The 25135-nt window shown below is 34.2% G+C and overlaps 1 protein-coding gene across 1 annotated transcript in view; it reads right to left on the reverse strand.

Moving 5' to 3' along the window:
- EYS (eyes shut homolog) overlaps positions 1-25135 on the reverse strand; it is a gene marked incomplete at its 5' end in the record, with an annotated part of 591920 nt that overhangs the window by 318967 nt on the left and 247818 nt on the right. Inside the window, 2 exons of the mRNA XM_079298292.1 lie at positions 2631-2755; positions 6353-6477. Coding sequence (XP_079154418.1) covers positions 2631-2755; positions 6353-6477 — 250 coding nt within the window. The remainder of the gene's footprint in view (positions 1-2630; positions 2756-6352; positions 6478-25135) is intronic.

The raw sequence follows: 25135 nt of genomic DNA on the forward strand, positions 1-25135 counted from the left end.
GGGAAGTCTGAAATATCCTCCCTAGTAATAAAGTAAAAATGTTCGTATTCAATGGCCTGTAAAAAAAGGCAAGGAATAATTATCTGAATTAAATGCATTCCTCAAGTGTGAAATAAATATATGCTGAAGTCAGGCCTGGGTTCATTTTATTTTCGCTTCTGTTGTAATGAAACAATAGGCTACATGAAGAGAGACAGCTAACAGCTATCCTAGAAGGATACTACATATATGGAAAACTATTTAAAATATACACACTGTCATCCCTGAAGACATACATCTCTGACAACATATCATCATGATATAATTTCTGACTTAATTTTCTCCTGCAGCTGGGGTACATGTAAAAAAAATGGAAGCTTTCTCTGGAGCTCAAGAAGCATGTGCTCATTACACACCTTCCTTCAGACAAATGCTTAAATAGTCTTTCATGTCTGCCTGGCTAACTATTCAAATAGAACTTAGGACAACTTACATTTTTCTGAGATCTCTGTCAACTCTATAATATTAATTAATTATATTTAGGAACAATAGAAGGACAAGAGAGAGAGAGGAAAAGTAGTTTAAACTATTCGGGGTTTAAAACAGAAGAGGCTAAATTGATGGGGTTTGAGTGATTTAGATGCATTCATGCTTATTTCAATCAAGTCCTTAATTTGTTTTGGCAAGCATATGAGCTATCTGGTAAATTCATGGCATCCTATAAAATCAACACTGTATTGATATTCCAAAGAACAAAGGAACAACTGGCCAATTAACGTGTCAGTTTCAATGCATTTCCTCCTTGTGATTTTCCAATTCCACACATAGAACAAATGATCAGTGTGAGCAAGCTCATAATCGTTCCTAATCTTATAAAACTTATGTTTCACTCTGACTTCCCTGTGACAGATTAGTACATTTTTATGGCTACTACATTTAATGGCGAAGAGCATTTGATTACGATTTTATGACTCATAGAAACAAAGCAGATGTGGATAACCTCCAGTGTGCATGAAGGGTACATTAAGAAGTCATAGATAAATTTGATAGCATTGAAAGTGCCTGTAAATGCCTTAACAGTAGGGGGATGGAATAATTTAGCTTGTGCAGATTTGTACTTAAAAGCAGGTATATGTCTATAGGTGGTTCTACTTAAAAAATAAACATTTATTTCATATATCATTGGCTATGCTTTTCTTCTCAAAATTTATGAGAGATCTCACAATCTATAGTTTATGATCCATACTGTGGGTAGCAGCACAGACATAGACTACAGAAGATTTACATACACACTGCAGCTGTAGTTCCTTGAATACTTATTTCTCTGTGAATTTCACTGTTTCCATTCCACACCGATTCATGGTTAAGAACAAAAACTCATTGGGGCCTTAAAAATGTACTTCTTGTGGTGTTTAGACCACAGCTTCTTATCTTTGACACTGAAGATAGGTATGTTAAAAATATTTCTCTGGTGTTTCCCCCATTTCTCATTTCTGTATTCCTTCCCAAAGCATAGAAGATGGAAAAATGAATAATGGAATAAAAATCAAAGATAATACATCTTAAATTTCAGCTGCTTCAAAGAGTTGTTGTTTTTCCTTCTGCAAGGGCTTGTTTGTTCTGCAACATACTGTACAATTAATACTCAAGCTATGTACTAATAGAAAAATTGCCCCCATGTGTCAAATAACTTACTAGCTCCATCATTACTGAGCTATTAATGAATACTTTGGGAAGAAAACAGGAAGAAAGCATGCAGAGCTAGCATCTGGTAACTCACCAAAGATATCATTCCAACTTTTGGCAATAAGTAAATCAAAGACTCCCTAGACCACGGTAACATTCAGAAGAGTAATTTAAATAACAATGAATCTATCCTCTTTCTAACCCATTTTTGGTTTATCTGTACTTCTTATCTCTAGTGTCATACAACATTGACTTGTGCCAATAAATTTTGCACTAATTGAAAAAAATAATTTCTCTAAACAGATTTTAGTCTTTCTGGTGGTTTTATTTGGCATTTAGAATATTTTTTTTTTAATTGGTAAGACATAAATGGCAAAATATTGTGTAACTGATCTTCTCCATTACAGTTGTTCATGTGAGATAAACATGAATATTTAATGAAGAAATGAGATTATTTTAACACAAGGATCTGACTGTTTTCCATATAAAAGGACTATGGCTCTCAAGTGAAATATCCTTCATCATCATTTGACATTGTTTTGAAAGCCAATCTGCTTTAGAAAACAAAAAGACAGCAGTTACCATGGTCTGTGCAAAGTACTAATGTTACCCAATCTCTGTAAAAACACCTTTCAAAAAAGCTATTATTTTTTATGAGATAGCTTTTTCTTCTCAGGATAGTTTGTCAGTAAATTTAGTCAGATTATTCATATTGTTAACATCCATTTTTATCTACCAAGTCCTTATGATAACATATAGACTTTACAAAAATGTAGACAAAGAGTCACTGGAACAGGGAGAAACTCCTGGTGAATTCCTTGAACAAAGCATATGCCACCTCTGTGATTCAGTATATCAACAATTCTGAGCAAGTTTCAAAAGAGAAAGACTTATACACAATATTTTCTGTGCAATGTTGGATAATCAGGTAAAAGGAAAGATAAGAAAAGATTTCATCATCTCACCACAAATCCTGGCTTGCAAAAACAGGAATAACCAAAGCTGGGCTCTTTCTGAACACAGATACCGTGTATGCAGGGGTTGGATATGCACTCATCAACATCCATCTCACAATGGAGGCCTTCCCATCCTGTCATAAAAAAACCAAAAAAACCAACAAAAATCCCTAAGCAAGACTCATTAAAATTTATATTCCATTTATGGAGTGTCAATGGAGCAAAGGTATGGGTAAATACATTCATTCTTACATATATATAGATATATATTATAGGATGAATATGAACTTTTTTGGGCTGTGGTTTCTCAGAGTAGAAAAACAATAAAGGAAAAAAGTTTAAAATAGGAACTCTGAGATTACAGTGCCAGATCAATGAGGAGGACAATTTTTGAGAAAAACAGCTTTGTGTTTAACACTATGAGATGTCTGTCTTCTAGAGTTCATTAGTCAGATTACTGGAAATTTTATTGATATACATTTCTTATGAAAATCTCTTTTACAAGTAAGTACACCATAAATTAGAGGCTAAATGCTTGTCTTGAAGCTCTGTTTTCGATCAGGTAATTTAAGCCTGTCTAAAACTTGCTCCTTAGGCTAAACTGAAATGGAATCAGTCCATTTGCTTGGTACATACAAACACAGAATTCTGTAAAATATGGTTAGTTATTGAAGAACACCACACTTTCTGCCATGATATTCCCACCACCCATCACAGATTTGTTTTTTCTTTTACTATTTCTAAAGGAACTAACAAAGAAAACCCAAGAGCCCCACAAGCCCCCTAGCAGTCCTAGGCTGTTACAAATCTAGTTGCCACTGTTCAGACTTTGCCTCAGAGAATGCATCAAATGGATTCACCTGCTACATCCAGTCTTGCTTTAGCTGCCCTGGTAGAAGAGCAGACTGCCCAGTTAAAGGCTTCACATCCTTGAGCCTACTATTAGTTGCAACAGCTGCTGTTGTCTTTTTTTGAGCTGTCCAAGGTGCTGTTAGAATACAGTTTACATCTCTCCATGCTGCTTCTGCACCTGAACAGCCTGAAGCTGCAGCCACAGAGCCTGAACATGCATCTATTATTCTAAGGGTATGGGGCCTGCTACTGGGACAATAGCTGACAAAATTCATGATCCATTACAAAATGCATTTGTCAGAGCTGAATCCATTCCCTTTCCTGCTATCACATGCTGTCACCGCATGCTTCACTTTGTTCTCTGGAGGTTTTTGGAAAGCTGCAATCATCTGCCTTGTTCCTATTTTAGTCTTGGTACTATCCCTTTTCCATTTCATTAAATTACATCAGGGAATCTGTTGAGAGGTGTATCAGACAATCTGCCCAGTTCCTTCCCATTGTTGCCTTTATAGACCAAAAAATCCCCAATCCCAGCTCCATATTTCTATAGGTGAAACTCAGAAGAGAAATATAAGATCTATTATATGTGAACAGTCGAAGTCTGCCCAAAAAAGCAGTTTTTTTCCTAGATATTTCTACTTTCTCTCTCTGGATGATATTTTTTTCTTCTAATCCCTTTCTTCAGTTGTGCAACTTTGAAAAAAGTTATTCCTCTCAAAAGTTCCCTTGCCACTCCAAATTCACTGCTTTTCAGAGCTGAATTCTTCTCACCTCTTCAGCTGTTTTAGATACTCAAATAACATTTGAAAATATTGTATTATTTAAAAAAACCCCAAGATATGTAAAAATTACGTATGCATTTGTAGAATGGGGTTATTTTTCTGTATTTTTACCTGGTAGAAAAGTAATTTACAGATCTTTCACCCCTACTAACATATGTTAGTATGCTATTACATCATTTCATATGATATTACTAAAAGGAATACATAAGAAAGGAAGATTATACTTGGTTTGGGAGGGGTTTAAAAATATGTTGGCTGTAGGAATGAGTTCCAAGGCCCCAGAGAAGTTTCTTCTACTCAAGAATTTCGATGCTGCGTAGAGACAGCAACCACATTCCTTGGCTACTGAGCAGTTTTTGAATGCCTATATTTAATATCTCTGATAAATTATCTTAATAAGCTTTAAAAACAAGTGACAAAATGGAACTGGTAATGTATTCTGTGTGAAGGGCTTTAATAACTAAAAATACGTATTTTAAGGTTTTAAGTCATTAATATTGGTGGAGGGGGATGTGGCCATATGCTGTACCAGGTGGATATATAGTACTGAAGTTAGGTCATGACTCAGATTTTTAAGATTAGAAAGATCTTTATTGTTGTGAATTCTATATGAATGTCAAATTAATTTCCACTCATAGGTTCATACATCAGAACTATAGAGTTTTTCTGAATTACCAAGTATCTCTCTTACATTAAAAAAGTTGCTAAAAAATTATTAAGCTGTATGCAACATAGTCCTACAAATAATTAGCCTTTAGTAAGCCAAAGATACTTAGATTTAAGTCTTACATGTTAGAAATTCATTCTTTATTGTCAATTAAATAAATTAATAAACTGCTTAATTGACTCTCATTATGCGCATGTATGTATTTGCTTCAGTAACTTCCACATTTTTTTTAATAAAATCTCTTGCATATAGTTTTGAATAGTTATTGCCATCAGGATGAATTCAGAAAAAAAAAAAAAAGCAAAATATATTAGTATTAAATTCACTATGTGCTTTTAAATGTACAACAAGAATGAGTAGAAAGACTCACTCTAGGAAAGTGTAATATATATATTGTTACTTGACTTCAGGAGAGCTGGCTAACATGTTTTTACTTGCAAATTGAAACCAAAAATGTGAAAATATTTTGGCACAAAATAACTAGATCAGATATATAGAGATAGCATGTGTTAGCAGAATATTCAGCATCCAGAATATATCTAAGTAATCTCTAAAATAACTGGTAAGAAATCATGTGTCAATACTATCACAGAAATCGTTGATCAACACAAGTCAGTAATATATCAAACAGATTTAAACTATTTTAAAAATTAAAGTTTCAGGAGGGAGGTACTTATATGTTTCTTATAAGAGTAATTTATAGAACAGAATGCTACCTATGTATATGGATAAGAAATCCTACTTAGGTTGAGAAAAGGCTCTTTATTAGTAGACATGACAGGAGACTGTAATAGTCCTGAACAGATTCAATTTGTGATTGCATGACAATGCAGGCTGATTATGCCCTTTACTTTTGTATAAATACTAAACCTCTTGTATTTTCACAAGCTGACAAACCTATTTTAGTTGATCTCGGTCAGAATTAGAAAATAGTTCCCACTTTTTAAGAAAATGCCCTTTTTTCATTCTATATATAAAGTTTTTGAGAAAATTATTTTAATCCCAGCCAACAGAATAACCATGGGTGCGTCTTACAACACCAACAGTAAGGATAATAACAAAAATGTGAGTTAAAGTGTTCAGAATCTCTTTTCAGTCAATCTCATTCTATAAGTAGTGTAATTATTTTGCTGTTAAACAGTGGCTATTTGACTGTTTAGTTAGCAGTTACATTAGTAAAGATCACAAAGAATAAACTTGGCTTTAGATAAAACTTCAGATTCCCTCAGTGAGCTGGTTTTATTTTGAAGCCTTTCTCATATGCTTACTAGAGTAGTTAATTCTCTTTAGATTTTATTCTAAAAGCTTGCCAAAGATACATAGTTCATATACAACAAAAGAGCTTGATGTGATTTACCAATTTTCTCGCTAGCAACACAGATAATTCAAAACTATCATTGTTTAAGATTGCTCTGCCATATAGCAGTTACCTTGTTGACATTTACAAGTGTATCCATTGATATGATCAGCACAGGTTGAGCCATGTAGACAAGGTGATGAATTACACTCATTAACTTCCATTTCACAAAATTGTCCAGAAAATCCAGCTAGACACCTGAAGAAAACAACATTTAAAAGTGTTATACTATGCTTGAACATCATATAAAATAGATCTTGTGTGGAAAAAATATGTAAAAGTATGTGCATTAGCAAGACATCATATATTACTTTCTGTTTCAAGGAGTATTTTACTGGAACACTTCCAAGTTTCATGCTGTGATACACATTGGTCTTTTAAGGGATTTATGATGGCAAAACCCATCCAAAATTTCACATCTGGATCATAATCAAGCCTAACAGTCTCAATTAGAGTGTACTGCTTCTATCAAGGTGAATACAAACCTTGTTTCATGTACTCCTGGGAGACTGTCTACTAAAATAATTTAGCTAAGTAACTGCAGCCTATGTTTGATAAAATGCTTGCTGACAAATATGTACTATCAATGTAAACTACAGCATAGAAGCTAATCTTCAGGGCTCAAGATTTAATTATAATTCTAGGTATAAAATATTGGTTTTCTTAAAAAAAACCCTCTTCTGTATTTTTGTGGTTGTAAATTCTATGTGATAATCAAAGTAGTTCCATATGATTTCAACATATAGCTTAAAAGACTTACAAGAACTTTAATGAAGTTCAAAAATCCTACTCATCTCATTATTGAAACATGTCTTTCTGTATATAGACCCAACTTTATGGATATATACAAATATATTCTAAATATCAGGGTCCCATAATATTAGTAACACTTACTCTGAGATGTGTTAACACAGATATATTTCACATGAGACAATGTTTTCAAAAACTCCTTTTAGTAACCAGGTGCACATGTTGTATGTTGTTTTGGGTCTAGTGAAAAGCACCAAGGTTTATGCCTCACTTAAGAGGGAGATGAGTACGTTACCAAAGTCTTTGAGTCAATCCAAGTAGTCATGTCACCTACTCCTCAAGGTGCTACCCTGACTGAATACAGCATATATAATTTGCAGTGCCTACCTTTCCAGATTGTGAAGCAAAAGAGGAGGATGGAACATGAAACACAAACATGTGACACTTCCTGAGGGATCATTGCACTAATGTATCAGGAATTATATTTTGGTTTATTTTTGCTTTGACTATTAGACTGTATTAGTTTCATTTTGTATGGAATACACTCTGAGTAATGAAAATTTGGAATCTACCAAGACAATAACAACAGAAGAGATTTGTCAAAGCTGCATCAACTACAGATGACAGCTATGGTACACTGCTTAGAAAATGTGCAAACTGAAGCAAGCACCACTATTTTTCAAATATCTAGTCATAATATATGAGAGAAAAAATACTAAAAGTACACCTTAATGAGAGAGACATAAGCCCACCTGTTTTTTGGTTGAAAAACATTAAAAATAATTCACTGAAAAGATGGACTTTGGTCCTTTGTTCCTATTTGTAAACTCCAAAGCCCGGTAGTTAGAACACAACTTAATACTGGTCACTTATCACCCTAAAATTCTCCTGTGTTCAGTGGAATAAGGAATGCAGAGGATGGTTCTGCTAACTGAAATATTAAGTAGTTTTCTTCATATACCTTTGTCTTCATGCTGTCTACAGAGCATATTAAGAAAAAAAATTAAAAGACAAAAAACCAAATTGAAATGAGAAAATTTTTCCAGATATGAAAAGGATGGAAAGAATATTCTACCAGGGGGAAGAGGCAACTAGATATATGGAATCTTATGCCAATTTAAATTCAATTTGAATGTAAATTTATGCTTTGGTGTAATTTTATATTTTATCTCAAAAAAAAAAAAAAGTTTACAGAATAAACTGGAAGAAATAAACCATTATGTAAAATATCTGGATGGAACAACTACACCTATGTGTATCGAAGGTGTGTGGGCTTGATTTTTTAGTTAGTTAAAATCAAGCATTGAAAAAAGGTCTTTTTAAGAACTCTCCTGTTGGCTGCTTTGATTGGGCACATTTTGATATGTGGTGTGTATACTTGCTGAGAGCTAGACAGTAGTAAAGACTAGAGCAGTTTACTGAGCTCCTGTGGTCATAACTATTTGGAGCAAGAATGATTAGTGGAGCAGGTTGCTATAACTCCCATGGAGAGAATCAATAGTGTGGAGTCAGCTAGATATTGCAGGTTACAGCCTGGATGAACTCAGTGGAATTTCCTACTCAGAAAAGCTTGATACTTCAGAGACTCAAGGATCTACAAAGCCTTGAGACTTCAGAGATATAAACTATATAACCATGGGTCTGACTCTATAGACACTGAGGTAGGAAAAAGAAAAAAACTTATGTATGTGCATGTATAGATATTTGGCAAAATAACCTATTTTGCAAGCTTTCCAAATATTTGTTAAATTTATAATAACATACAGAGTGACTGTGGCACCACCAGAAATATAAAAGTTTTACAAATGGGACTTTGCCTTCAAATTGAAATTTAGATGGAAGTCTTAAAGCCATGAAAGCACTTAGATATCCATTATATCAAGTCTTACATATATCAATATGTACAAGGTGCCCATTCAACTTATATAATACTTTAGAATGTTGAAAGCATTCAACATATTGACATGTTTTGTTTTTTTATTTTTGTAAAAGCAGGAATACCACAATACAGTTTGCTCCTGTTCACAAAGCATGATACAATGTAAAAAATGCCTCATGACTGCAAAGACAGCCACATTATTAACTAAATTACTCTGAGAAAAAAAAAAAAAAAAAAAACCTAGAAAAACTGAAAAAACTAGAAGTAAGCTAAGACAACAGTTTAGTATCAAATTCCCAAAATTTCAATAAACTTTACACTTTATTAAGAGTTTTAATGAAGCTAACACCTTTAAGGGTCTGACAAGAACTTCAATAATTTCTTAATTTTTTGTTCACTTCCACCTTCCTTTATATCTGCTTCTTTTTTAAAAAAAATTGCATTTTATTCTGCCTCTCCACATTCGTATTTCCCTTCTGTCATTTCTTAGAAGGGGTAGAAACAGTAGAATTTAAATAACAGAACTGATATTAGAAAGTTTAAGTAGGTATGGAATACCATTCTTGTGCTATAAATCAAAGTAAACATAACTGAAATATTTTGGAACATATTTCTTCGTTTGGGATATAAACATCCTGCTAACAAAAAACAGAGGGTTTTAGATGGCTTTCATATGAAGGTATCATCACTGCAAATCTTGTATGTTGATTACCATTTAATAGAAAACAATTTATGCATTTATAAGCAAATGCATACCTAGGTTTATCAGTAAATAACTTCTAGAGCTTATCTGATAAAGTAAGATAATGCACTGTGAAGGCTGAAGCTACTAAACTTAAAGAAGGATCAACATAAGATCGATAGTTTGGTACTGAAAGGCATCAAAAAGCAGTGCTCATTTGCTGTAAGAATAATGCATTCACAGTTTATTTATGACGCATTTAGGGATGTTGACAAAGGTCTTTCTTCTGTCATTCTCTGCAGATTTTTTTATCTCATATAGATGGTGACATACTGTGGTGCAAATATAATCCCTTTTGTGTTGTGCCTTCATATCAATCATTATCCAGAGTAATTATCTTAATCTGAGCATATGCCAATGCAATAGCTGAACAAAAGAAAGAAAAGAGAGAATTAAATGAAGGATTTTGATCTATGACAATTGTGGCTACAGTCAAAGTAAAATTTTTTCTTTGTTAGTAAACTTTTAGCCTCAGAGAAAATCAACAAGAATCCAAACATCAGTAAATTTTTCTCTACAACGATTTGCATCCTCTTGTAATTCATTACTCTTTGAGTCTGTTTTTTATCTCATCTTTTGAGTCCATTTTTCTTACCTGTACCCTTTTCCTTCTCTCTCCCTCTTTTTCTTCATCTGCCTTGTGACCTTTTACAGCTTATGAATAATTTGTGTATCAGTGAGATATGAGGTTCAGAAAAAACATGGTTTCTACAATACAGAAATTTATTAGGTTTATCTGGAGCAATGATTAACAGCAATTGTACCTAGAAGAGAATGTTTGTGCTGTAACCTTTACCTGCCTTTGTGACTCAGCTAACCTGGTAAAATCAATGAATTTTGTGGAGCAGTCCACACTACAAAATTTTTTGGGGATCAGTTTGCCTTTGTGAGTGCTAACCTTGATGATTTTGGTAATGCTTTGCTAATACTTCTAGGTTAGATAATTAGTATGCTGGGGAGAATAACAGATGAATGTGAAAGGCACATTTCCTGATCGACTGCCTTAGCTAAAACATTCTTGTAAATGTGCAATCTCTTTTGACATCAGTCATGACTTTTTTTTCCAAATCTGTATTTTCTATCCAAAATAAATCTAGTTAACTGCTCCACTGTAACAGGCCAGATCTGTCATTGCAAATTTACACTGGGATTGCTATACATTATTAACAAGCTATGAAAAGTCACTGGCTAAATGTCATGGACGCTGAGATATAGCAGCACCTTGGGATTCATATAGCAAACAGTTTAGTTTTAATCATCTTGGATCACAAGGTGCCTTGACATTTGCCAGGCAACTTTTTCCTTTTTAACTTCCAGTGGAATCATACCTCTATTATCTCAATCATAATTCTTAACGTCAAATGTGATAGAAAGTTTCACTGTCTAAATTAAAGAAATGAAAAATCAATCAAACATGGACCTTCTAATTCTTTTCATCGATGCTCATATGCCAGTTTGGTAAGGAAAAAAGGAAGAGCAAGGAAAACCAGATAATTTAACCAGCTTCAGGATTATGAAAGACATTTTCTGTGAAATACATGTCCCTTAGCATTACTGAGGCATGACCTTCTTGAGAAGTATTAGCACTACAAACTTCTGCAGAACCTTTTTAATTTTAAAGAAAATATTAGTAATATCATTAATTCATTTAAAATATGCATATCAGTACAACACAATTTCTTAAATCTTTAAATTTTTGACACCGGGGAAAATTTTCTAGACTGATAAATGAAAAAAATCAGTCTTTATCATACTTTACTCTCTAACAGCTAACCTTTTAGACAGTAAATTTCAATTTACTGGAAGCCCATGCATCATTTCTGCCCTTTTAAGTAGGGTTTTTCACAGACAAAATATAAAAAAACAAATATCATTTTATATTACTGGGGTTTTTTTCTCACGATATACAAGAACAAACTAAAATCCTGGTCCTATTGACATTAGTTTGAAAAATGAAATGTCTCATGTGAAAGTTACAATGTGAAATTCATTAAGTTTTGAATATTCAGATCTTTTTATTTCTTTCAAATAGTTGCTCTAATTTCTGTGTATTCTTTTTTCTTATCTTACACATCTGCCTATGTTAGCTGAATGCACACATTTAAAAAAAATGTTGCATCATGAATTAATATATATGGGACGTAGTGTCATCAGTTTACACAATGAATGTCCATAACAGTCCCATCCTCATTATCCATTTACCACCTGGGGAAAGGAGAAAGAGATACAGGAGATGGGAAAAAAGAGTGAAAAAGAGGTTGGAAAAAGTGGAAAAGAGGTTGATGGGATTGCAAAGCTGAGATTGTTTATTTTTGTCTTTCTTTTTTCTTCTGACCATCCTATTCAGTTTCAAGTTGGCAATAAATTCAAATTTTCCCCAAGTCAAAACTTTTAGCCAGTAGTTTCCCTGTGTTTATTTAGACCTCTGTGTTTTTCCATCTTATTTTCTCTCCCCATCCTGAGATGAAAGAGTGAAAGAGCAGCTGGGTGGCATCTGGTAACTAGCCAAGTTTAAGCCACTCTAAGGTTCTGTGCTTATGATTTCTCCATAAGTACTGAAATTTTCAATTTATTTTCCTACCTCAGTTTTCATAGTGAGCTTTACCTTGGCCTTCAATGAACACAAAAATTGTGGGTGCTGGACAGGTCACATAATGTACTTAGCTTAGTAGAAACTGTCCCATGCAGGTTTTATTGGCTACAGATTTTGGGCTTTTATCATATTATGCTCTGATGAAGGAATTCCCTAAGGAACACTGAAAAATGAAGGGACCACATGAAAGTAGATTATCTGCTATGTGGTCATTCATCTAGTCTGAAGATTGGGGATGCTGCTGATGCAGCAGCAGACAACCCAATCAACGTGTATGATGTCAAATAAATAAATAAACAAATGAACAAACAAACAAACAAACAAATAAATATATGTTTTACTGCTCTTGGAGTCTGAAAAATAGGAGAAAAAAAGAACATTGAGTTCTGTGTGCAAGCTTGCATGAACTTTTAGTGATTTCTGGGATCCTACGTTGGATCACCATGGATCATTTTGGTACTGTGGTTTCACTAATGGGTTAAACTAATTGTTCTCCTAAGAAAAATGGCTCTGAGTTCAAAGCAATATGAGTCAGCTGCCTTATCACTAATATGACTGAAAATTTTTTCTCCTGATGTACTTTGAAGCATGTTTCTATGGAGAGAGCTTGAGAAAGTAGCCACTAAGGAATTTACACAAGTCTCCTGAGAGCTTTTCTCAGATTATTTTCTCTGCAACCCTTCCCAAAGGTGATGCTGTGATTGTTAATTTTATAACACTGACAATGAATTTTTCAATTTTTCCCCAAGCTACAAATATAGAATATCACGTTGCTTCTTTTATTTCCTTTTCCTCCTCTGTATTCTCCTTGGATGTTCTGTCTAGAATGAAGCAAGTTTATTTACTATGAAGAAAAATTTACCATAGAATGAAGTAAAAATAAATTATAGCTCTCCATGGTGGTCAGGAAATGTTTGTTCTATTCTAAGGAATATTTAATGTGAATAATAATAATAAAAAAAAAAGTAGTATTAGCACACTTGAGTGTATATGTTTTAAGGAGTATTCTATTTATTCATCCAAAGTTCTGTTCCTATCACATCAGAATCAGAGTCCCTATCACAGATCTATAATCTAAAATAACAAGATTATTCTTTTTTCCTTTCTGCTGTCTTTCTTAGATTATGGGAGAAATAATTTAATTATTAATGTAATTTAGAGTGGTTTGAGAATAGTTGTTAGCGAAAAATTAAGTTGACAAGAGCAGTAGCCTACATAGTCCAAGAGTCCCAAGTTCAGATCACGTAAATTTTCTGATTCTGATAGTAAAGAACTTCTCTATAATCATCATTAGTTTATATTGAACATCTTTGAAAAGGTAAAATGATTTTTAAAAGGGCAATTAATAGTGTCATTCTCTTGGAGAACTAATTTTAGAACAGGTTAGGACCTTATCCATATGTTAACTTTTGACAGCCCCATATTTTAACTAACAATCAGAACTTATCATAGGCTTACAAGAGTCTCTGACTGGTTTAAAGATATCACACATTTGCCAGTGGGTTCTGACTCCATCTCTACCCCAAATAATTACCAATGACTTATATTCACAGGAATAAATGCAAGGAAGAATGAACTGATACATCAACACTTTGTAATGAAGGTAACAGAAGCAGCTTATACTTAGTGCCTTTGGAAAGGTGACCCTATCAGCATACTGAATTGGAACCTTGCACTCTAGTGCAAGACATCCTTCTTCACAGAGAAGGAATGTTGCATGTAAAACCCCAAAACAGATTCAGATTGTTTAGGCAAGATTGGAGTTGGAAGCTTTGCAACTTTTCAGGTTTCTTTTTTTTCAACATTCATCTTTCTTCATCTTTCTTCATAACTTGTCTAAGAGTAAATAGAACAGAGAATTAATTACCTCTATAGAAAAAATAAAAATACCATGGAACCATAGGACAGTAAGGACTATATTTAGAGCGTTCTCCCTGACTGTAATAATATCAATGCAATGTAGGCTAAATAAAACTACTTTTTAACTACTTCTGACACACAGAGTTACCCTGGAAATTGTTGACACTTTAATTGATGTATGTCAAATTAGGGTCTTTATTTTCAAAGAATGTTTTGGGACAACCACAACACGTACTAAAAATTTGCTAATAAAAAGTTCCATTCTTTCTAAGGTCATTCTCATTACAAGAGACGTTAAAGTTTCTCAGCCCACTTGGATTCAGCCTTTATTTTCCCTATGAGTAAAGCAGATTTTACTGCCAGTAAAAGCTCCCACTGTGCTTAATATGGACGTTCTTATTAAGTGATAAATTATGTACTTGCTAAATCACAGTTGGTGGGGTGTGACAGCGTTAAAGGAAAGGTTAATCTGTGGAATATCAGGCTACAATGAATACAGTAAAATAACCAGAATGGCTAAGCCTTGATGAAAATGTATTAGAGTTAACACACTCCTTTCCTTATTTTATTAACCCATCCAATTGGAAACTGTATGCATTTCTTCACACACCAATAGTGTGGGCAGAATTAAAAGAGGAGCAGGAGTGTGTGTGTGTTGTGCGTGTGTCCTTGTAGAACTGATGAAAAGCCACCATTCAGCTGTTTGCTAAAATAATCCATATTTGCAGTGAGATTTCATATACAGGAAAGCTAACATCTGGTCAATCCTTTCTCAAACAAAATCTCTCTAAGCTTTCTACTAATAGATCTTATATATAAAGGAATAAGTTAAGACAGGTCCTTAGTTGATGTAAACTCCTATTATATCAGTTTTCTCTGCTATCCAGGCACAAAATCCAAGATACAAAAAACCAGATTAATATCAGACACTATTTTCCTATTCTTCGTTTACTTTTCCAATTTAAATTAGCTCCTGTGTACATGACTGTGTTGAGAACCATGCACATGAAAACGAAAGATTTTACTTGGTAGTGTTTACAAAATAAGTTAAGAGCTCACAAAATGCTACAAGAGAACAGGAGAAGAGGACTGTTAGATACAGAGAGCTGTTACCCTTCTTTTATAAAATGTTCTGTACTACTTTAGTTTAATTTTTAAAGTACTATTTAAGACCTCTGTACTTCCCAACTCTGATAATAGAGATAAAACACTCACAATGCAGAATTGTGAGCACTTCATTTGCAGGCTGCTATTTCCTGTCAAGGCCAACCTCCCTACTCCCCATAGTTTATTGCTAGAATCCCCAGGGATCATTTCATTGGTGCTGTCTCAGGTGATTCTTAGTGTTAGTCATTTTGGCCATGAATTGTTCAAAACAAGTGAACTGCAACAAACTCCATTTCAGAATATATTATCAGTTTTTACAAATAATATCAACATAGTTTGTCCTGTGTCTCTATTTTGTAGTCCTTAGTTCAGTAAATATGGTATTGCTGAACAAGAGGCCACAGTTTTTCCTAACACTGCAAGGATGTAGACTGGGGCTTATCAAGCCTGGTTTGTCTGGACTTGTCTTACGCTTTCCTGCAGCTTTGATTTAGCTTTTTTAGGTCTAGAAGACTCATATCTAATTTGCTTAAGTTTTGCTTTTCTTTGTATAATGGTGTGCTGATATGTTTTTTTTATAATAATTCTGATATAGCTCAATAGTGATAACAAGTACTGTTCCAGTGACACCTTTTTTTGTACATATAATAAATTATGTGGTATTGTGGAACAGAAGTACTAGATAACAGTTGATTCCTCAAAAAATATGAACACAGGATAAGAGATCAAGGCTATCAGGAAATGATTATGAATAACTACTGATCATTGAGGAGATGATACATTCAAAGCTGGTGGAAATGTCTTTAGGAGTAACAAAAGACAAGATTCCAACATAAATAAAACACCACTTACATAAAAAAAATTCAGATAAAACAAAGAAAAGCAAAAGAAGCAAGGTATGGGACATGTTAGAAAATGCTTAAAAGTGTCCCCTAGTACAAGGCCCTCAAGTACAGGAATAAACAAGCCTCCACTGCATTCCCTTGGCGAAGGATTCAGGATGACAATGCACCATAACTCCTTCTCCTTGAATGAAACCAACAGAAATAGAAAGTTTTTAAGTTTAAAGCCTTAAACTATTATTACAGTGATTGAACTTTAGTATTTCAATAACTTGTATGGTAAATCTTAGTACTTCTGTAACTGGACTAATAATGCTTTTTTGGCAAGGCTTACGATTCCAATTAGACCTACAGTAAATTCTTGACTTTATGCACAAAGCTTGTCTCTTTTCCAGTTGAGACACTGAAGTTTTAATGTGACTAGTAGAAGAAAAAAGGACTTAAAATTTAATTGAACCTTTTTTTTCCTTAACTCTTTCTCATATCTGTAGTGCTTTCTACACCTACAGGTTCTGCTGAGTGCTTCCGGTATTAAGCTCTATGAAATTTGGAAACACTGAAAAAAACCCTAATCCCTTCCAAACACAGACTGACTTACGAAAGTGAAGCAATAGTGTCACCTGGAAAAAATGTTACTTCACAGAATACCAGGTTGGAGGAAAACTTAGGGATCATCTGGTCAAACATTTCTTGACAAAACACTGTTTAGACAAGATGCCTCAGTACCCTATCCAGTTGAATCTTAAAAGTATTCACAGTTGTCCAATCCATCACTGATGGCTGATTGTTTTCATTGTGAAAAATTGTCCTCACCCATCCACCCAGAATTTCCTCAGGAACAATTTGTACTCATGACCTCTCATGTTTTCCATGTGATTCCTTGAAAAAAGAATCTCCACTTTCTTTGTAGCCACACTTTGGATACTGGAACATCATAATAAGGTCCTTTAAGTCTCTCAACTAAGCCTTCTTTCCTCAAAACTGACCATACTCAGTTCTCTTAGCCTTTCCTCATAAGGCAGGCTTACCAGTCCATGGGATCATGACTAATAAATAAGTTACTGTTTCTTTGGCTGATGTGAAAAACACTAAAAGTTTTCCTATAGTGGTGGTCAGGGGAGAAGATTTGTGAACTACCACAGCAAGAACAAACTGTGATATATAAAAAAATGTCTTTAATGACTAGGAAAAACTAATTTAAAATCAAACCTGTTACTTTAGATTCCCCAAAAGCATAATCAGACAATATTGCAATCTGTCCAGATTACTAGCATCCACAGCGATTTCTGTGGTGCAGACATTTTAGGAGAGCATATAGCTTCATTTAATAGTAGTAGAGAACACTGTAAAGTCATTTTATTTACCAGGGGACACATTTGACTGCCCTCAATGTAGTTAAAACTCTTAAAAACAGCATTTCCACAGAAGAAGTCAGAGCATCTTTCTGAAAAAAATGGACAAAGCTATAATAGTTCTTGGAGAGCTAAAAACACAATAAAAGAAGTTAGTGGGAAAAGAAAGAACTGTGAAGAACCATTTGAGTGCAAACATTCTACTGACTGTGCTATTTGTAAAGTACTTATTCTTTATTCCAGATGACTGTTGAAGAATCATGTAGAACAATACTAAATTCTGCTTCTTGGAAAGATTGTAAAGGTGTCAATGGGGATGAAGTAAGTTGATTTTTAACAAAGAGCTCCACACTATAACTAGAACCTTAGTTGATTTTCATCTTATACTGTATAATTGCAAGATCCTGCACTGAAACAAAAAAAATCTCTAGACTTTGTTACTAGCACACACCTTCCATAACACATGCACAGACAGTAAAGTTCTTGATACAAGCAGAAAACTGAAATAGATATTAAGGATAAACAAGATCATGTATAGAAACTTTCAATTTCTAGTGCAGATGAAACAAAAAATGTCACTTTTCCCCCCATATTTTCACATCTTTCTTTTTTCTTAGCACAGAATATTCCCCTACAGGGCAAGCATACCTATTACATACTAGAAAGGAAAATTTATATCTTACATTATCTAGTGTATTACAATTATTATTGACTATCTGTGCTAAGTTACCAATGCTGCTGAAAATAGAATTTGATTCCTCTTCCCGTTCCCACTTCCTCACCTCAAAAGGGATAGAATGAGCATAACCATAAAGATGGTGTTATGTAGTGCTCAGTCATAAACAGTATTTGTAAAGTTTTTGTGGAAATAATGCATTATCTATCTTAATCCACCCTTTTTCACTACCATTGATATTTGTTTTCCTGTTTACTTGAAACACTTCTATTCCAATGCAACTATGCTCCTATCTTCTTGGACTTAGTTGGAGGTTCTTTTCAAATCCTTATCTGCTTAAAAAGTGCATCTCCAACCTTGAACATCTGCCTTATCTACTCAACTTTGTGCATTCTTCTTGTTAAACTCTGTTTAGAATATTTATACTCACTAAAGGTTTAAATCTTGCTATCTGCAATGTGTAGTGCCTCGTGCTTATTTTTGCTTTCTAGTGTTTGACTGCTAGCTATAGTGTTATGGGTGGGATTCAGTCACCTGCACAGAGATACCAGGGAGATATTTCAGCAGTCTAATGTATTCCACCAGGCTTCCTGCTACATTTCCAGAAGTGCTTTTCTTTCCCAGAGGTCCGACACAATGGTTACCATCCTCTGTGTGTCTCAGATTCAGGAGGAAAATTACGATTACACAACACCTACTGTCCTCCAATGAATGTGATTTGTGCTCTTAACGGTAGAATACAGGCCCTATATTGACCTGGCACTGCAAGGTCTCAAGATTTGTCTCAGCTTGTGTGGGCCTGAAGTGGATTTGTTTTGTTAGGGTATCTATGCTGAGCTCAGTGATTGCTGCTTCCCCCATTCCAGCTTCAGCTCTGGGGTTGCCTCTCTGGGGACAGTGTCAGACTCGCTCCCCAAGTGACTCCCAGATAAATCAGAGATAATCAAGTCTCCAACCTCAGCTCTGAAAACAAAGGCACGAAAAACAGACAAAAAATAAGGTAAGTAAAATAACTCCCACAAACAATTTGGGAGGAACACAAGGAAAAAAAAAAAAAGGAGAAAAAACAAGCAAAAAATTCTCTGGAATAAATGCAAACTAAATAAAGAAAATATTCACAAACTGCCTAAGAATGCAAAGTCTATCCTAAAAACTATTCTAAAGAGGGGAAAATCCCTACACAAACCTGCCAAAAAAATTCCCTTTTTGCCTTTCTTCTGCACCTGGAACTACCTGGGTACACCATCTGGAGAGTTAATGCCACGTGCTTGCACAAGTAGGGGTTGATGAAGGAGAAAACACCTTCCCAAAGCGGCACTGGAGGTGGAGCACATATGTGTTGAGTCCATGCTCGGGTGCATTCCCAGAAGAGTTTTCAGACCAGTGGCAATCAGAAATGTCCTGCTTTTTCCTCCCTCTGTACTGAGGCTGAGCTAGGTCAGTAGAGACTGAGTGAAGTTCAGACTCTGTAAAGTTTCCTCTGGGATTACCACAAACATAATTATTTTGGGGAGATGTTTTGCCAGAAGACGACACGAACCTGTGTCTTCCTCCTCATGTCAGTGAATCAAATTACTGAAAATCATGTGTCCAGCCCTGAACTCAAACACGTTTTTGCCGTATAAACCCCACACCAAACTTCATTCTCCCCAAACCTTCTACAATACATTTTCCAGTTGTGTAAAAGAGGCCACAGACACATTTTATTGTTTTTACTGACTCAGACACTATGCTGAGCCATACAGAACGGCCCACATTTTCCCAACCTTTATAATGTTTATGCCTGCCTTACACTGCTGCCCTCTTACTCCAGACAATTAGGAATGCTGGGACCTTGTACAACTGAACTAAGTGGCTTTCTAAGCCTCATCTGCTCGTTATTTTGAAGTCAGTAACTGCTCACTAGATAGAAGTTATAAGTAATATATTTCTCTTTGTGCCTCTTGCTGACAACAAGAAAAACATTAATTTAACTTCTTTGGCTGAATGTGAACTAAAGCCTTAAAAAGAAGATGACTTTGCTGCTGTTGCCCTACAACTCTCAAAGAGAAATGAAATACTGCAGGGATTCTAGAACAGTGATTTTCATAGGAGAGATTAATTTCAGATACAATGTGTCAAGCCATGAAAAAATACTAGCTCAGCTTTATGCATATTATGTCTCCTTGACCCTGCTCAATTCCTAAAAGGATATATATTTACAGGACTTAACAAATATTTTGTTTCCAGCTGATTTCTCTCTGGCAAAGAAACCACTATTGAAATGTTACTTTTTTCCTATAGACTCAGAATCACACCACTGATACATTTATTGTTGCCACTGTTATTGTAATTTGTATGACTATAACATCGAAATATCCAGTTCACAATCTGTGAGTCTGTACACATGATTAGAGAAAATGCTAGCATGATGAAGTCAGAGGGATGGGAGCACAGTCAAAGAAAAGTGAGATACTCAAGGTCATGCAAAGTACAAGTGAGAAAGAACTGAGGTTTATTCCCCATAAAAATTCCTGAAGCATTCCATATGGTAGCCTTTTTTGAAACTAACGTAAACAACTTGGCAAATTAGAGTAATCTAAATTTAGAATGTTATTCTACATCATGTAATGTAGCTATAGCTTAATTTTTTCAGTGAATCTGTAGTGACTTGCTAATCTGATGTGACACAAATAGAAAACAATCAGAATTAATGATCAGTAATTGATTAATTCTGATGTTTGTGTATGAGGATTTTTACTATATTTCATAACAGTGCCTTATAGAATATTCAGCAGCAATACAAATGATTAACTAACATTGGAAGAGGGGACATTGTTGTATAAATGAACTTCTGCTATTTTTTAAATTTTTTTTTTCTTTGCACATATATATAACAGCACAGTAAAGACTGAAATAATTTCTAAATATACTCAGGTATATTTATTAAGTTATACAATAATTTCAGATTTTTACAACAGCTTTTTCCATACTAATTATCAGGAAAAATCTACACCATTCCTTGTGTTTTCAGGCCACCTTTCTTAAAAACATTTCACAGATGGCATTTTTGACTAGTGCTCTGCAGTAATGATTTATAAAAGTTGCATAGAGGCTTATGAACCTCAGTTAATATTTAAAGCATGCTTTCAGTGGCAGCAGGAAATGATCCATCTATGTCAATAGTAGAAAATAGCAGCAACAAAAGTTTCCTTGGGAGGTCTGCCCTTTTGAACACAGAGCAGTTCATGTGCCTTGTAGAGAACTGTTTAGTGGGCACCTTGGGTGCACAGAGTGCCTCCTCTTTTGTTTAGGCTTTATCCATCACACCTCAAATTTTTTATATATCTTCATTAAGTGCAATGTTGTTAACCTGTGTAATATTTGGCACTCTCCTAGCCTAAAGAAATCTCTCTAACTGCCCTAACTCCTGCATGTATTTGTATACCTGTTAATCAAAAACAGTTTTGAAAAGAGCTTAGGTTTTTACAAGTTTAAATAGACAGTATGCATCTTCAGATATTTTGATTGAAGGAAAAACAGAAATTGGGCATTTGGCTGGACAAATATCTCAGCAATCACTGTTTTACGTTTCTGGTTGTTCTAAGTCCAGTGTCTCGGTTGAAAAAGACCCAAAATTTATTTTTCTAAATGTGGGTGTCGTTCTATGCTGCTATATCTTTGAAAAAATAAGTAATTAAAAATAAAAATTAGGGGATAAAATAAATTTCTTACTACAGTAGAATTATACTGTCATTAATTAATGTTGATCTATTAAAGACAGAAACTAGAAAGAAATTTTAAAAGGTGTAGGATTCATATTTTTCAGTGTTCCTTTTCTCTTTGAGCAAATAAAAATCTTATTCATAAGTGTGCACACACAGGCTTTTAAGGCAGAACAAGTCCCTGCAGGTACATAGGCTTCTTCAGGCAAACATTCTAAAACAGGAAAGAGATGAAATCTCTCAAGAGCAATCACTTTCTTTTTTTAAAAACAAAAGCAGAAACTATATGTATTTGTATATATTATTAGTTCTCTTTCATTTTTAAATACATATATGCGCTTACATCCATATAAACACCTATGTGCTTATTTAAACTGCCTTTACACATGAAAACTGATTTACCATTATGAATGCTAACATTTGCAGACGTCTGTTACAATTTTAGCACTATGTGTCAGAAGAAGTGCATTTAAAAGGGTTTATTTTCTGTTCTGAGTGTTGACTTCTGAATGAATTACAGGTTAACATTCTATCCAGATTGTCCAGAAATGATTAAGAAAGGACCGCAAAAATTTTAATATTTGGGCATATCCAGACATTAAATCTTCTAAATTCATGAAACCTCTTTCTAGGGCATGCACTTGATTTATGTATGCAAATGTCTGCATCTTGAAAAGTGCAGGTGAATGTTTTAGCATGAGTATTGTTGCTGTGACCAGATACTTTGGTCTAAATTGAATGCTGGATTTTCATTTGCTTCTGAATGAAGAAGTTGCAGAAAACCAGGCAGCAGTTGTCTAAAAACGCCATGTAAAATGCAGCTGAGATGTAAATGAGCAGAGATATCAGTCTCAAGCACCTTTGCATACACAAACAGGGGACACTGCTGTGGTTTTATGACAAAAAAAAATTTCCATAGGCAGTTTGCTAAATCTAGCAGTCGTCAATTATAAAGTTGTAGATGTTTCAAAATCGGATTATGGGTGACAGTCCTTTTGGTTTTAAGCCATTTATTTTGAGTGTGTTTAGAGATTTACTAGAAAGCACAGTGTGCAAATCTCTATAAATAAAAGTGCTGTCAAATTGCTCACAGTATTAATTATAATCTCATAATTCAACAATTTTTTTCTCAGAAAACAAAATGCTTGATGTGGCTCTCAAGTTTTCTACAAGGCAGGGCTTAGCAAAAAAATGAATATTCTGTAGTCTTCTTTTTTAGATGGAAGATCGAAACATATGTATTTTCCATTTATCAGAAATTATTATTTCATGGTTATGATATGCAACAGTCCTGATTGCATGGCCAAGTAAAAAATAGTAATGAGATGGTATTATAATGTTAATAGATATATAAGGCTTCAAAAAAAGAAAAAAGGAGATATGGTTTAATTTAGTAATTCACCAACATTTTTGTGTTTTTGCAACCTCAGTATCACATTAAATCTTAGTAATAAATAGAAATTTCAAAATAGTAACTGTTAAAAGTAGTTCTTCGTCAGGGAGTCTGTTTCCAGATTTCTTTTCTTAAAATGAAAGAATGGGTGAGGAAACTAACTATTATTTGGATCTGAGGAAATACTGAACATGTGTATAAGAAAAGAAAAAAAGTCAGAACTGTAATCCAAGTATGAAATATGGATACCCAAGGAAGAAAGTAATTTTAGCACTCCTTATTAACATTTTGACCTGTCAGAGATATTAAAGAAATTATTGTCGTACCAGAAGTTGAGTATATTCTAGTTCTATATTGCAATAGATTAAGAAATTAATTTCAACATGGATCATAATCCCTAATTACATTAGCATTGAACTGTTTTCCTTTCTATCCAACCTTTGCTGTAAGACCTGCAGACTGATATATTTTAAGCTCAGAGGGATTGCAACCGTTAGGTGTTTAGCTTTGTGGAAACCCAAAGCAGATCACAAAACTGCCTCCAACAATTTGTTTATTAACCCTATCAATTTATGTTTAAACAAATTTTGTACACAAAACCTCATTTTTAAAAAATATCCTGTATTGAGTCCACAATTCTGCATTCAGCAAGCAGAAGGATCACATCAAGAATCTGTTCAAGCCTCACTGTTACAGACAACTACATCTGTTAGAAATTTCCTTTTTCTTTCAGCTAGTTTTCTTTATCATTTGTAGCATTATGTACATTTAAACATTTTTCTTCCATCTAAAAAAAGAAAATAATTCCTTATATTATGTTTTAAAAATTATATAGATCATTATGCATTTTTGTTTTAACTTGATTACCCATAGACTCTGCTCTGATCAACTAATAATATATTCTGATCTGCTTAGACATTTTATTCTGCTGGTAATGAAGAATCCCAAAGGAAGACAATCATCATTCAAGACTATATGCTATCCTGAGCAAGGGTTAAGCCTAATTTAGTTATTTTGCAGTGCTAATAGAAGTAACAGGCAAATAGATTAGTGTTTAAGTATTCAAAGAGGGCATGTAGTTCTATCTTCCATATTAAACTGTTTGCCACCTAACCTGGGTATAGAAAATACTTCCATCTATTTCCTCTGACCTCGTGGATAATTTTGTGGGTGTTCAGGGAAGGAGCATTTAGATCACACGTGACTGTGACTAGCAATAGAGACAGTGATGATGACAGAATACTGATGAGCTATCAAAATATGCTAAAACTTAGTTTGGCTTCTATTTTCATTGTATGTTCAATCCTGCTATAAAGCAAGTACCTCACATCAATATTCAGAGGGAATCACTCTCATGGCTAGAAAACGTTACTACAAAAATCAAGTGTGACTATACACGCAAATACAGGGGTATATTCCTCTGTATACACACACAATGTATATACATTCACACATATACTGTGTACATCTTTACACACAGAAACTGAAAAAGGTTATCAGAGAAATGTTCCATATATAATTTATTTGGAAGAAATATATAAAATTTTAAGAATATTCTATTAGTAGACAAATTTATTTCATGATCTGAAAAAAGTTTGGTAAGTAGTGTTTTCCAAGTATTTTATTTTTGTTTTGCATTTAAAATATGGATGTAAAATAATTGCATTTGTTGTACAAAAGAACGAATCACTTTCCAGAACTGCTTGTGGGTGTTCGTCTCTTCTCCAGGAAGAATCAGTGAGATAAGAATAAAAGGCATCAAGTTGTACAAGGGAGGTTTAAATTGAATATTAGGAATAATTTCTTCACTGAAAGGGTGGTCAAGCCTAGAACAGGCTGCCCAGGGAAGTGGCTGAATCTCTGTCCATGGACATATTTAAAGACCAGTAGATGTGGCACTTAGGGAATGGTTTAATGGGGGTTTTTCCAGTACTGGGATTGTGGTTGGACTTAATGAC

Source organism: Erithacus rubecula (assembly GCF_903797595.1).
Source record: "Erithacus rubecula genome assembly, chromosome: 2".
Classification (NCBI taxonomy): Eukaryota; Metazoa; Chordata; class Aves; order Passeriformes; family Muscicapidae; genus Erithacus; species Erithacus rubecula.